This window comes from Lutjanus erythropterus, chromosome 8 (genome assembly GCF_056507025.1).
Source record: "Lutjanus erythropterus isolate fLutEry1 chromosome 8, fLutEry1.hap2, whole genome shotgun sequence".
Classification (NCBI taxonomy): Eukaryota; Metazoa; Chordata; class Actinopteri; order Lutjaniformes; family Lutjanidae; genus Lutjanus; species Lutjanus erythropterus.
The window spans coordinates 31,356,360-31,370,269 of NC_139324.1; the positions used below are offsets into that span (position 1 = coordinate 31,356,360).

The 13,910-nt window shown below is 39.8% G+C and overlaps 1 protein-coding gene across 3 annotated transcripts in view; it reads right to left on the minus strand.

Annotated features, from left to right (window-relative positions):
- Window positions 1–13,910, minus strand: part of LOC146323075 (hyccin 2) — a 63,870-nt gene that overhangs the window by 20,949 nt on the left and 29,011 nt on the right. For all 3 annotated transcript variants that reach the window (XM_084725294.1, XM_084725296.1, XM_084725295.1), the window contains exons 4-6: window positions 8,919–9,020; window positions 6,591–6,770; window positions 3,405–3,485 (exon numbers count right to left, since the gene is read on the minus strand). In XM_084725294.1, the coding sequence (XP_084581420.1) occupies window positions 3,405–3,485; window positions 6,591–6,770; window positions 8,919–9,020 (363 nt within the window). The remainder of the gene's footprint in view (window positions 1–3,404; window positions 3,486–6,590; window positions 6,771–8,918; window positions 9,021–13,910) is intronic.

A 13,910-nucleotide genomic window follows, 5' to 3' on the forward strand; every position in this document is an offset into this window, starting at 1 on the left:
GGCTGCATTAAGTTACTGCTAATGCAAAGAAACATTTCCTACTGCTGCAGTTCCATTAAACTGGCAAAACACAAGTTGACTTTTATTGTGAAGTAGTCACATATTTTGATATTTTGCAATGTGACAGTCATGAAGTGTCTTGCTGCAAGACTCTTGTGGAACTGCACTGACAGATTTAGTTAAAAGAAGCTCTTGACATCCTGAAATTTTGGATGAAATCTGTTTCTGTGAAACTGTTCACATCACGTTCCCATTACTCCTGACCCTGTTTCCACATCCACATAAACATTTGTACAGAAATAGAAATCATGTCTCAACAAAAAGCCATAATAAAAAAAAATGTTTCGCTTTCTTTTCATCTTTGTTCCTGTTATCATCTGATCATGGATTTGCAGGCTTCCACTGCACAACGACTCAGAAATGAAGCCATAAACACTGACTTCAACACAAAGACATGCTGTGTGTTAAGTCTTTGTTATTGTTCTTTTGAGGGTGTGGGTCAGTTGAGGACTGTGACCAGTTTCACAATGGAATCTGATTTGGGCCACATTAAAAAAAAGTGCAGCCAACAGCTAAACAAAAAAAATCAGTTCTGAGCAATAAATCAGAATTGAGCACTAAGGTTTGCAGTGTGAATGTAGATTAGAAGTGACAGATGACAGGCGGCACACCTCCAGCGTTCACTCATTTCACTTTTCGCTGTTCATGGACTGACTGTTCAGTCACATCCGGTTGCTCACAGAATGATGAAAAAAGGATAATTATTGCCAGACTTCTTTGTTAAAACAACAGCTGTTTGTTTTGCTGCCCCTAGAAATCATTGACCTTTAGTATTAAACTATATTTGGTGTTAGGCCTACAACCACAGGTCACATGCACAGTAATGGTGCAACTGCATAATAAAGTCAAAACCGGTTAAAGTTGATTAATATTCCCTGCCAACAAGGACTGCACTTTGCAATTATATTTCAGGAGATAGAGATTTTAACCATCGCTCCTCAGTGAACTGCCTGCTTGGTGGAGGTTTGAGAGAATTTTCTGGTGAAGTCATTGTTGATTTCACATGTTTTTAGGAATCTTTTCGCACTGATAGGCTAATAAAAATGACAAATTTTAAAAGAAATTTACTTGACAATTGCAATTAGGTCTAAATAAATTCAGTTTATAGTATTTGAAAGACTGGTCCTGACATGGTCAAATGTAGCTAAAGATCCCTGCACTACTCGAATCGTTTGCCCTGCACTGAGTCAATCCAAAACAAACAGACATGCTCCAAGCACTAAGACTATAAGAACCAGTCGTGAACCGTGAGCCAGTGACTGAGTAGAATATAAATTTACGTCCAGGTGAAATCATATCACAGAGCCACTTCATTCTGATGCTGTGCAGAGCAACAGTCACCCCTAAATTGATTTGATATTCTGTCCCAAGTATCTTGGACGATTCTGAACAGAGACAGAGGGGTGAATGGATTAATTCAGAAAGAGAGACTGGAGTGTATGCTAATGCTGGATGCCTGGGGATAAGGCTACGTGATGCATTGAGCAGTACTACAGCCTAGGAAGCTTGTTGTGATTCTTGCACACACACATACACACACACACACAAACCCCCCCCACCATCACCACCACCACGCCTCCATGTTTTCTTCATTCTCTCAGCATGGAGGAAAGAGCCTCTCAAGCTTGTAATTACAGCGATAAATCGCCCTCAGCACACGCCACACACTGTAGTCTCATCCATGCTCACTAACACACACACTAGCACCCGCTGAGGGCTGTCACAGTGTATGACAGCATACTGTACAAGCTTTGCTCTGTTTTAAGTAGCAGGAAAAGGGCCTAAAACACTGGCAAAGGGCTTCTTTTTTCACCTCAGTAAATGGTCCTAGGTCAGCATGTCCTGTTAAACACCTTCCTAATGAATTCCAGCTGACACAAGAGTCAATACTGTGCTCTGTTTTAGCAGTCAGGACAGAAGTTGGGATGTTGCACAGACTGAACATTACAGTGAGAATGACTAAAACAGAGTGAAAGAGGAATGAAAAGCAAAGTTTCTTCAGTCACCTCACCTCAGGAACAGCAACGTTTCAATATTAGTGCAGTAAAAGTCTAAAGGAGTTACTCCTGCGCAATTCTTCTTTGTCGGCCCTAAACTTTTAATGCTAAATGTTTTCAAACTTAATCTTGTGGAGATCACAGAATAAGAACAGTGACTCTGGCGGCAACACTTAAAAGCAGGCTGAAAAGTTGAGCTGTCATAGAGAGGGGTGCAATAAATCGGACAATCCTTCCTCAAAGACATTCATAGTGAAGCTTTTGGCGGAGATGGATTAGCCCTGAAGGTGCGGTTAATGAAAATGGACACTGAGGAGGTGTCATCTTCCAAATAGCCACTTAAATAAGTCTAAGTAACGCTCCAGCAGTCTGTGGGATGGAGGAAAAGACAGAGAGGAGGAGACAGAAGCAGCAAAAGAGATTAAAAAAGAGGGGCAGGTAGTTTTTCCATTTGATATGGAAATGTCCAAAACTACAGGAATTTTTGAATAAGGTTACTATAATTCTATTTACAATTTTTAAAGAAAACATCTCCTTAGATTCTAAGTTATGCATTCTGAACATGGACGATAAGAGATGGCCACAAAGATTGTGTGGATTTATGAATGCAAAATGACACAAACTGGAGGACAACTGACAATATAAATGAGACTTGCAGATACAAACCTTTGAAACATTAAGTACTGAAGAAAAACAATCAGATTAATGCGCAAATATACAACAACATAACCAGCCCTGATTAATGAGAACACCACTAATGATCTGTTTCCAAGGTTGGTACACCTTCTCCAAAGTCAAATTAAAGGACTTTTCATGCAGTTTCAAGCTTTTCCAGCACCCTACTGCGGTGAAAATGATTATTCCATGTTTTTAAAATCACATTAATAAGGACTTATTGTGCTATAAACAACCAAAACTACATTTCATTAAAAAAAACTCTACAGAAGGGTGACAAATTAAAGGAAAACACAATAAAGTTTCATGTTTTAAAATGTGTCATTGTAGGTAGACCTGGCATTCTAAATAAGCTGGCTGAGCCACTATAAAACAATCACTAGATATTACTAAAAAGTACTCCAGCTTCAGTAAAATCTTTCTTTTTTCCCTATTTTTTTTGCTTTCGAGTCAATGTTCATTGAACGTCCCGGCCTCACATTCACTCATTCATCAGTGGGCAAGCGAGACCCAAGTGGAGTCGTCTTCATTTTGTGTGAAAGGAAAAAGTAATTAATCAACTCTCTCCAATATATAGGGCAAGCAGGAATAGTCAAAGTAAATAGTAGAGTAAGAGGGGCGTGGTGAAAAACCTGGAAAAATATTGATTGTAAGGACAGACAGGAGCCCTACCTCATGATATATCGATGGTTTGGACAGAGACGGGATTGTGAAGGAGAGGAGCCTGCTGTTGCCATCTTTGTCCACGATCTCCTGCAAAAACCAAGGGGAGGGAGGGAAGAGACAGAAAAGCTGTGTCATTAAATGCATTCAGATTTATACCTCCATAACTTAACCCAGTTTAGCCCTTCTCTGTGGACCGGGCAAAGCATTTAGCAGCATACGGTTAACAACTGCTGCACAGTCCAGTGTCCCTCACGCTGCAGAGCTGGTGTAAGACCATTCTGTTGATATGTGTTATTGACTCTGACAGATTAAATGTCACTGCCGGCACCCTCGCCACTCAATTCCAATTTCACACTGCGATATGTGACACAAAGATTAATGTGTCCCTGCGAATGATGCTATTTCTAAAAGTAATGCCTGATTATCTGCACCAGTCACAATCACAGTCAAAATGATAATGAAATACAATCACAGAGACGTAGAGCTGAGCATTTTGCTCCATTTGGCAGAAAGCACTTGTTATTCCCATTTTATTCTGTAAACCAATTACATGCAGCTGAGTAGGATTCAAGGGGTGTGTAAGAGTTATCAAGGCTGTTTTTACTACATATGAGCATAACAAGCATTGTTAACTGATAGAGAGACATAGACTAAGTTGAAGCAACAAGGATTCATTTTTAAACATGATTAAATTACGGTTAATTTTAAACTGTGCTGCACCAAACTTCTAAACTAGTTTAAATTAAGAATGATTAAATTTAAACCTCTCTTTTACCCTAAATCTAGATGCTGCACAAAAACTTTAAACTCCAGTTTAAACTGTGATCCAGTACTAACTTCAAACTTACACTTGAGCGGGTTTTACTTTTAAAATGGCTGGCTTTTTTAAATGGAGGAGAAATTAAGGCTTTTCTGCCAAGCCAACATAAATAGGCTGACTTTTTAGCTAGCTGGGAAATAACAGAATGTTTTTTTTAACTAGCTAGAAAACAATGTAACATTTTGTTAACGTCTTAGCTAATGTTGGCTAGTAACTTTTTAGTTACCTTGCAAACTTATACTTATATACTTAATAGGTCCCAACAGCACATGAATTTAAATCAATCTTCAATAAATTATGACTCACTAAACAGATTATGTAATAATGAGATTATGTATGAAATCTAGATTTACTCATTTTAAACCTTGTTTTGGTAAACTCTATTTGGAACCAATCTTAGATTAAAAATCTTTGTTGGTGCCATAAAATGATTGTGTTTTGAGTGTATAACATTCTTCAGGTTTATCTGGATGTATAAACATGCTTTTCTCCCACATGTGCTGATGAAAGTGGTCAGATTTGTATCTGTGTAAGCAATACAGAGAAAAAAAAAAAAAAGAAAAAAAAAAATCCACGCATCCAAGCATTCATAATCTACATTTTGGAACGTGGTACCAAAAAGGCTTGATCCCTTTTATCTCCAATTCTCCCTGAGCGTACAGTTGGTTCAGGCCGTGTCCTGCCCTTCACTGCCTCACGGTATATCTCTGAATATCTGATGGAACTGCTGAGAGCAAAGCTGTTTATCAGAGCTCAGTCGTCAGGGACCATAGGCGAGAGGTCTATGGGCATGTATAGAGAGTGTGTGTATGTAGTGGTATAGACACAGAGGAATAAATTATGCATGGATATACCTTTAGCCGTGCTGCCTGACATGGAGCTCTTTCTATTGATGTCTCTAGCTCTTATCCCATTTCCCCAAGGGTGTTTCCTGGTGATTCAATCTATCCTGGGTATATCCATTAACTGGGGTTTTCCCTGCAGATTGCAGGTAATGTCAACAGCATTACAGCCTCACAGTAGTGCCACCTGTATTAAGTGTAAAAGATAACCAGCGATTTGAATATCAAAGTTTTTGTATTTTACACATTAAAGGGATCATTTGTATTATCTGAGTGGGGTTGTATGAGGTACTTATCGATATTCAGTGTATTAGCAACAGTAGAAGCCAGGTGATATGCCTTCTCTTAAAGAAGCAGAGTACCAGCACAGAAGCTAAGTAATGTACTACAGTGGACAGGGTCAGCAGCAAAACCTATTTTGGCCACTTAAAAAACTATATAATTTGAAGTGTAGGCTATATCTAGAATACTTTCACCATTTTACCTTGCCACCAGGCAGCCTTTACCAACAGGAAACAGACGGTATATAAGCCAAATATTGCTCACTCTTGCTCAGCCAGACTCCACTGGTGAAATCAGTCATTTTACCTCACAGAACATGGGAGTTGATGTCTACTGCTGCCTGGATCTGTGAGTTCGTTTGTGTTATTGTGTGACTTAACACGACACTACAATACTACAGTAACACAAACAAACCATTGGAAAAGGCATACACTTGAAGTGATATCGATTTTTTAAGGTGAGCTTCTTTCAGGTGGCTAAAATGCATTTAACTGCTGACCCTGTCCACAACAGTAAATTGCTTTGCTTCCTACAGTGGGATTCCAGCTGCTTCTCTAAATTAGGTGTGTGTCCACCGCCGTCTGCTGTAGGTAATATACTGACTATCGGTAAGTACCTCATACAGCCTTGCTTCAAATAATCCAAATTATTTGTTTAACAGTTTGAAACTGCAGACACAGAGCCATTCATAGCTGTCTTAACAGGGGTTTCTAAAAAAGTAGAGTGTTTTCTGTGAAAATAGGCACCTATATTTATCCAAGTCAACCAACAACAAATTTTGTCAACTATTATCCTGATACTGAGGCTCCTAGTGAATAACATGTAAGTGGAATGAGTTCTGGAGAGAGTTGGGAGTCAGGGACAAAACAAGGCCTTCTTTGTCAACTGACAGTGTTGTGGCAAAATGCTACACCGTCCTGGTTAACCAGTTCTCACACTATGTGTTTGAAGTTAAGTTCAACTGCAGGAATTTGTACACTGGAGGTGATAATCATGGTGTGATTCTCTGTCAGGGTCAATTACAGGGCAACAAGCCTCAAGCTGTGTAGGGAATCATAGCTTCTCTAAATGACACTTCAAGTCAGAGCTCCTTTTGTTGAGCCACTTTGTGGTTGCTATTTTGCATCTCTCTTAGTAACCATACTGGGGATGCAAAACAGAATTCATTGCCTCAAATGTAGATCATGCATAAGGTCTTGCCTTTACTCACTCATGTCTCACTATACCCACATGAGGAGTGACACCCACCAGGTTATAGATGCCCAGGAGGAGGGCCTCGATGCACCCATTGCTCTGGCGATCCCTGCTGGCTGTGACGCGCAGGTATACCCACACCAGCTCAGGCAGGAACTGCAGGGTGAAGCGGCGCAGGCGGTCTTCAGAGCTCCGGTACAGCTCGAACAGTTGGTGGCACACAGGCTCCAAGAGCTGGATTGGGGACATAAGTACATGCAAATAAGAACAAGTCTGAGACCCTAGTGGAAATACTTTTTTATATCATGATAATTTGAGAACCAATGAAATAGCAGGCGGGACTTTAATGAGTACTTGGCTGTTTATTTTCAAACCAGCAAAAATATCAGTTAATGATATAATGTCATTAAGAAATTGGTGAGATAGTTTTAAGTGAAGTGATCTGCCTCATTTAAATTCATCATGTTAACATGAATGTATGCTTGTGGTGATAGAAGAGTCTAAAAACAAGCACAGGAAACCAAACCCTCGTTTCTGAACAGCCGTCAGAAATACATTGAGACAGCATCACTGCGTCACAGCTCTTATTTCAAAACCTGAATGAATGTCAGCCTGACTATAACACGGTGCGATGGACAGATGGAGGGAAAGTTTCACTGCTGGTCAATAGTGGGAGGTGTGTAAGAGCCCAAGCTATAAATCACTACAATGGAAGTCTGGTCAGATGTCGTCTCAGAGGAGCCAGCTGAGCCAATGTGTTTGTGCTGTCCGGGGGTCAGTGAAGTGAGTGCCCACACAGCACTACTGTGTAAGTATGTTGGACTGTGGCTGACCCTGAAACAAGCAGCAATTCATTAATGAACTTGGCAAAGAGTTTGGCCTGCCATGTCATCAGAGAAAAACATCAGGGATGTAACCAGGGCAGAAATTTCACGATGGCCATGGCTGCCATGCTCCCTCTGTTTGGTCTTTTTGCCAAAGTAGCCTTGATGCCCCGCCCACATTGTCCCAGTTGATTTTGCTGTTTTCTCCTCTGCCTCTTTCCTGTCACTACAGTTTTTAGACACCAGTAAATTTTGCTGAGATATCAAGTGAAATGCTGCGAACATAACCAGTGGTGGGTTAGATTTTGAGCATATATGAACCACTGCAAAACCACCAGGTTGTTTAAATGGGATTACTCACTGTGGAGACAAAGTGATCAGGACAAGAGCAAATATGGACTGAAGTGTCAAAGTGATATAAACTTGTCTCTGTTAACAGTGACAAACAGCTACATCCACATCATCTACGTTCATAATGAGGCTCAAAATAATGACCTATTATCTCAAAATAATGAGTTGGCATTTTAAAAAAAATGATTTATGAGAATCATGAGAAACATTTTCATTATCATTCAGTGACTATTTCAAGAATGTTTCTCATTATTTTGAGATACTAACTCATATATTGCACAATATTTAGGATGACAACATTATATAGGCTGGCCTTATCGACTTTCAGTGTCCCTGTACTTAATATCACGATAAATAATGTACCTAGTTAAGCACAATTTGCAACTTCTCTCACTCACGTGCGCGCACACACGCGCACTCATTCTCTCTCTCCTGGATCACTTGTCTGATCATTAATGGGATTGTGCAGCCAAACTGACAACACTAATGGAATTTAGAGCCACGGCTGCTTGACACCCGAGTTCAGCCATGAAAGAGTGGGGAGGGGAAAAAACACAGAGGGGGAAAGAGAATTGGAGGCACCAACTGTGTCATTAGAGTGAAATGAAGTCCCGTCTCAGTGAGTGCCTCAGGCCTTTGCTCAAAAATTGTGTCATTAGGTCCTTTAAAGAGAAAATACTGGTTGAGCCTCTCTGGTACAGGAAACACCTGAGCATTAAAAACAGTGAGGTGCTTGTGTGGTGCAGCACGCCTAATAATAAACCAGTCTGTGTGTGTACAGTATCTGTGTTTGCATCTTTGAGCATTTAGCTTTTCCAGTGTGGGCAGCAGATGTTCCACTCTGTAAGACTGCTCTGTGTGTGTGTGTGTGTGTGTGTGTGTGTGTGTGTGTGTGTGTGTGTGTGTGTGTGTGTGTGTGTGCTGTGTGTGTATATACAGTATAGCAAACACTGTGTGCCATCTCACAGGTAGTGTGGCTGGCACTGCCACTGTGCCCGTCCATCATTCTCTCCCAGAGTCCAGTGTGCTTGTGTTTTAGTTTGCACGTGTCGCCCACAGACACAGCTGTGTGTCCATTTCTTGCTCACTACCAACTGAGACGACAGCATGAGTCACAGGCAGCAACACACTTCCTCGAGCTAAAAACGGGCATACTTGGGACTCTGTGTGTGTGTGTGTGCGCGTGTGTGTGCCCTCTGTATGTCACCTCATTGTTGGGGTCCTGGATGACTCTGTAGAGTGCTGGCACCAGGGACTTCTTTAGATGAAGGCTGCCGGCGTAGCTGGGGATGTGGGTTTCTGGTAGGGACTGCAGCAAGGAGAAAAAGAGATTTGCTGAGCAAGTGTGCACAATTTTCACATTTCTTCACAAGGACAGAGGCCTGACACATACATAAGGCACATGTATCATTTCCCCCTTGAAACCCTACAGATAGTCACCATTATAAGATGCATGGGAAACAGTCAGAAGGCAAATGTTGACAATGCCATGTCATGTCCAGATATTTCCAGCTCAGCTGCAGCAGAATTTAAATGCAGGACATTTTCTGCAACTTAAAATATCAGCCATACAGATCTCTTATAATTTAAAGGTTCAATCTGCAACATTTAGTGACACTAGAGTCAGTAAACAACTATTTGCAATGCAAAGATATAGTTGAGTAATGTCCTGAGCAGAGAATGAAGTCACACTCCCTGTGCATGTGCTGTTATCCGAGCCTCTCGGTCTATCTGGTCCAGCCCCATGTGCACATTAGTGCATTTGGTGCTTCTGTTGCACCCTGTGATCTACCCAGATCTTAGCTGTTTAAAATCAGGGCTTAAAACTTTTCTGTTTGGCACTGCAAGTTAAACTTAGAACTATTTAGTCATACAGAGCAGGTGCACTGTAATTCTTGCACTACTATTTGACTTGTCTTTTTGCACTTCAGCTCATTTTATCTTCTATTTTGTTTTACTCTTTAAAAATCCTACTTATGCATTTCTTTCCACAGTGTCAGTTTATATTGGCTTGTCTTTCTTTTATATATTTTCCTAATGTATTTCTGTCTCATTAAAAGCACTTTGAATTGTCTTGTTGTAGAAAGGTGCTATTCAAATGAATTTGCTTCACCTTGCCTTCATTAGCTGTGTCCAAAAATCAGTCCCCTGTTCACTCACTCTCCTCTCCCTATACATCAGACCGGCAATATGTCAACCAAGATCCAGTTGCCAAGGCCATGCCCCCTTTTGGGGGAAACATCATGCTTTCACATAATGAGACAGATGGGAAAATGCCAAAAAATCTGCTGTGCAGAGGGTTGTAAACAAATAAACATAGAAATCCATCACAATTCCTGGTTCCCCATCCTTCCTGGAAAGGAAAGGGATCTCAAAAGAAGAGCAGTAAGAATGTGAGAGCCTACAGAGAACATTAATTCTTTATTTTAGCAGCAGTGTTAATTCCTCTTTGGTGACAATAAATATGAATTAGCTTATGTTGTTTAAATGATGCTGAATGGGAGACCAGACACAACTGTTTAATAACCAAAGCTTCACATTTGAGGCTCTTTAGATACATGAACAATCACAGCGTGGTAAATAGCTAAATGCTGCTGGTTACAGCTATCAGTGATTGAGAGCTAATGTTAGCTTGAGTTGAAGGCTGCTGGACTTCTTAGCCTAGTTTAGATTAAACAGTTGTCTATTAAAAAGTTGATTATTAACACGCAACAGTTCACTTCATGACTCGATATAAGCAATATTTGGCCACTGTTGAGTCATCGATCCATTTGGAAGGGGGCTTAAGGCATCACAAATGCTCAGGCAAGTTCACAAAATAATTATAAGACATGTCCATAAAGTTTTGTTTAACATGTAATGAATGCATACAAACTTGAAAAAATAGTAAACCAAACAAACATCAATTTACATTAACATCTATAGGAGCTTTTTTTTGTTCCATCTTAATGGCACTAAATACTTCACATTTACACTTAGATGGCACTCAGTAATATAGTGCACTACATAGTAAATTGGAAGTTATTTCAAACACAGCCAATCGTATTGGTCCACAGAGTGTGGTGACATCATGTAACTTCCAAGCAAAGCTCCACCCTACTTCTACCTGGTGAGGTCTAATCAGCCAGGCTGATTGAAAACATCTTTGTGAGTGTCAATGTTTAACAGACATTGAAAGATAAACTCATCATACTAGAGGCAGATACACCAACTTCTCCACCAGCAGCTGCTCAATTAGACCATCTTTATGGTCTATGGGCAGTCTATTAAAAATATTACTCTCACACTCTCCACCTGGATGTATGACCCACACTTGAGGGACACAAATTCACACCCATACACAACAGAAAAAAATCACAGGAGTTACTAATATTAACGATGCCTCTGTCCTTTTCAAGTGCCCCAGTAAAACATGACAGTGTGACAACACAAATAACAACAGGACCCTGAAACTAAAGTAGCTAAATGGCATTCAGCCATCGTTAACTATATTACACCTATGCCTCTCCTACTATGACAGGCCAAAGTGTCTTATTAAAAAAAGGTTCTTCTCTTAGGCAGTGTTAAAAAGCATTCTGGGACATGTTGAAAATTGGCCGGGCAAGTCAATAAAGCAGGTTAAGTGAAAGTCGCTACACTAACTCATGAAAAGGAATCACTAAATAACTCTAAACATCACAGAGCGATGATATCTGACAGGCTCAGAATTTCCCGGGGTGAAATTCTTTAAATGGTCAAGACTGTGTGTTTGTGTGCAGATGACAGAAGGCAGAGATATCCTCTCAGCACGGCCTAAGTATGGTCATTTTGAGGACAGAACACAATGTGCCCGGTCTGCACCACTCACACAATGAGTCATACCAATCTATTTCCCTCACTATTCATCATACTCCCTTTTTACTCTATTTCACAATTTCCTTTCCTTTCCTCTGCCCTCCCACTACACACTAACGCCATAATTTTTGACGTGTTGCCCCTTTGAACTCCTTAGATCTCATACGGATCATTTTAAATACTTAATGTACAGTGGCCATTCAGGACATCTGAGACTCAACAGGCTCAGATCAGCTATGATCTGTAGTCTCTGTTGTCATGTTTACCCTGATGTTTTGATGTCCCATGTCCACGTCTTCAAGCAGCCACAGTTTCTATATTACTTAGAGTTATTTTACTGAGAATTCATGCATTTTAAAAGCATCCTGAAAATGTATTTGCAGCTTATTGTATTCCACTCATTTTATTGAATCTATGCAGCATGCTGCCTTGTAATAAAAAGATTTCTTCTCTTTTTCATGGGATGTAAAAATTTGGTCAGTTTACAAGTAATATCAGCATTTATATAAATTCACAAGTAACTTTTGTGCTTCAGAGACATAAGATAGTCCATCACAAATAGACCTGGGGCCTCATTACAGAAACTTCCTAAGTCTGAAATCCTATCTTATCTCAGTTTAGGCGGGGAAAAAAAAAATCCTCTCTTATCTAAGGATAGGAATTTAGCTATTACAGAACCATCCTAAATGAAGAATATTATGACCAAAAAGATACTCAAACCCTGTGATAGTGCTTTAAATTGTGCTGATGTGCTGTATCAGTTCAAAACCTTATCCCGGGGCATTAATTGGCAAGGACACTTCTCAAAAAGGTGGGGTTTCCTCTCCTTCACGACATGATTAATTCCTTCTGACTCATCAAAGCTAAAATGCAACAGCCATCTTTTCTTGTCCATTCACAAGCTAGTTAATCAGCAACAAGTGAACTCAGAGTAAAGGACAAAGACAGTCTTGTGTACATTCTAAACACAGGCCTGACAGGACGAGCACTGATAGAAAAATCAAATTTACAGCTCTAGTTAGAATCCTTAAGTTAAAATAAGACACAAGGTCTAAGAGAATAAGACACAGCCATGATTAAAGGAATTGCTTCTGTAATAGGAAGAGAGGATTTTTCTTATCTTTGAACCTTAAGTTAAGATAAGACAAGCACTAAGGATTGTTTTGTAATGAGACCCCTGTTAAGAAGATTGTGTTCTTAAATTATACTTGGAAGTCACATTACATAAATACTTTAGAAATACCAACTGACAAGCGACTATACTACTGTATCTGCTCCTATCCTTTAACATGCATATGTGTGTGTTTTTATTGTTTATTGTTGTTTTCATTATAATTTATCTACAACGCTGCACTGTTCAGCACCCTATAACTATGGGTTTGAAAGGGACTTATCCAGACTTATTCTGTCTGATTCAAGCTACATTCTTTGAACATGACTTATGGTTTCACATTCTTCAGACAAAGCTCAGGCGACTCACTGAAGACCCTGAGTAATGAAAATACGTATTTTAATCAAAGGAAGACATCAGTAGACTGCTAGTGCTAATATTAGCATGCTGTCACTCATAGCAGTTAGCTGAAAGTACAACTGAGCTTCAGTATATAAGTCCAGAAGAATCATTCATCAGCAGGTGAACTACTGTTATCATTTCACTGTCTGAGTTTCAGCTGTGGTTAAGTTAAACTGTCTCTATTTATTGTTTTTCAGTCAGCTTCAGCTTGTCAATAACAAACTAACATGTTTTCTTACATCTGAAGATTTCAGGCCAGGTCATCTCTGCAGCACTAAAGTGCATCATTATTATACTGTTCTGTCACATATTTACATGCACATTGAAATTACAACTTATGTGATTTTGGTATTGCACTGCTATAATAGAGTTTTGATGATATTTCAATTAACTGCGCATCTGTCCTTCAGAGGACGTATACGGCAGTAAGAAGACTTGCACAGTTTTAGTGAGTTCATGAGTATAGTCACTAAGTGGGATTACTGCGATCTGAATACCTTTGTGTGTGAAACCTGTTCATACTTTACATGCATGAATGAAGTCGATACATGATACTAAAGATGAATGTGAATTTCTCACAGATTAAATCCAAAGTATATCTGTTCTGTGAGCTGAGCTTGAACTGAGTGGACAAAGTACAATCAGTTTCCACTGATGTGAGCAGAGCTGACCCCCCGAGTCTCAACTGTCCTTAAATGGCCACAGTTCTTGCTTGGATTCACTAACTTTAATCAGAATTTACAAAGAACTGAAATGCTGAAGACTGGGTGACTTGCGCCAACTTGCATGCTCCACTGTCTTTGTCATCATATTTGTTACACCCACTGTGTGGATTTCTCTGGAAACTATGAC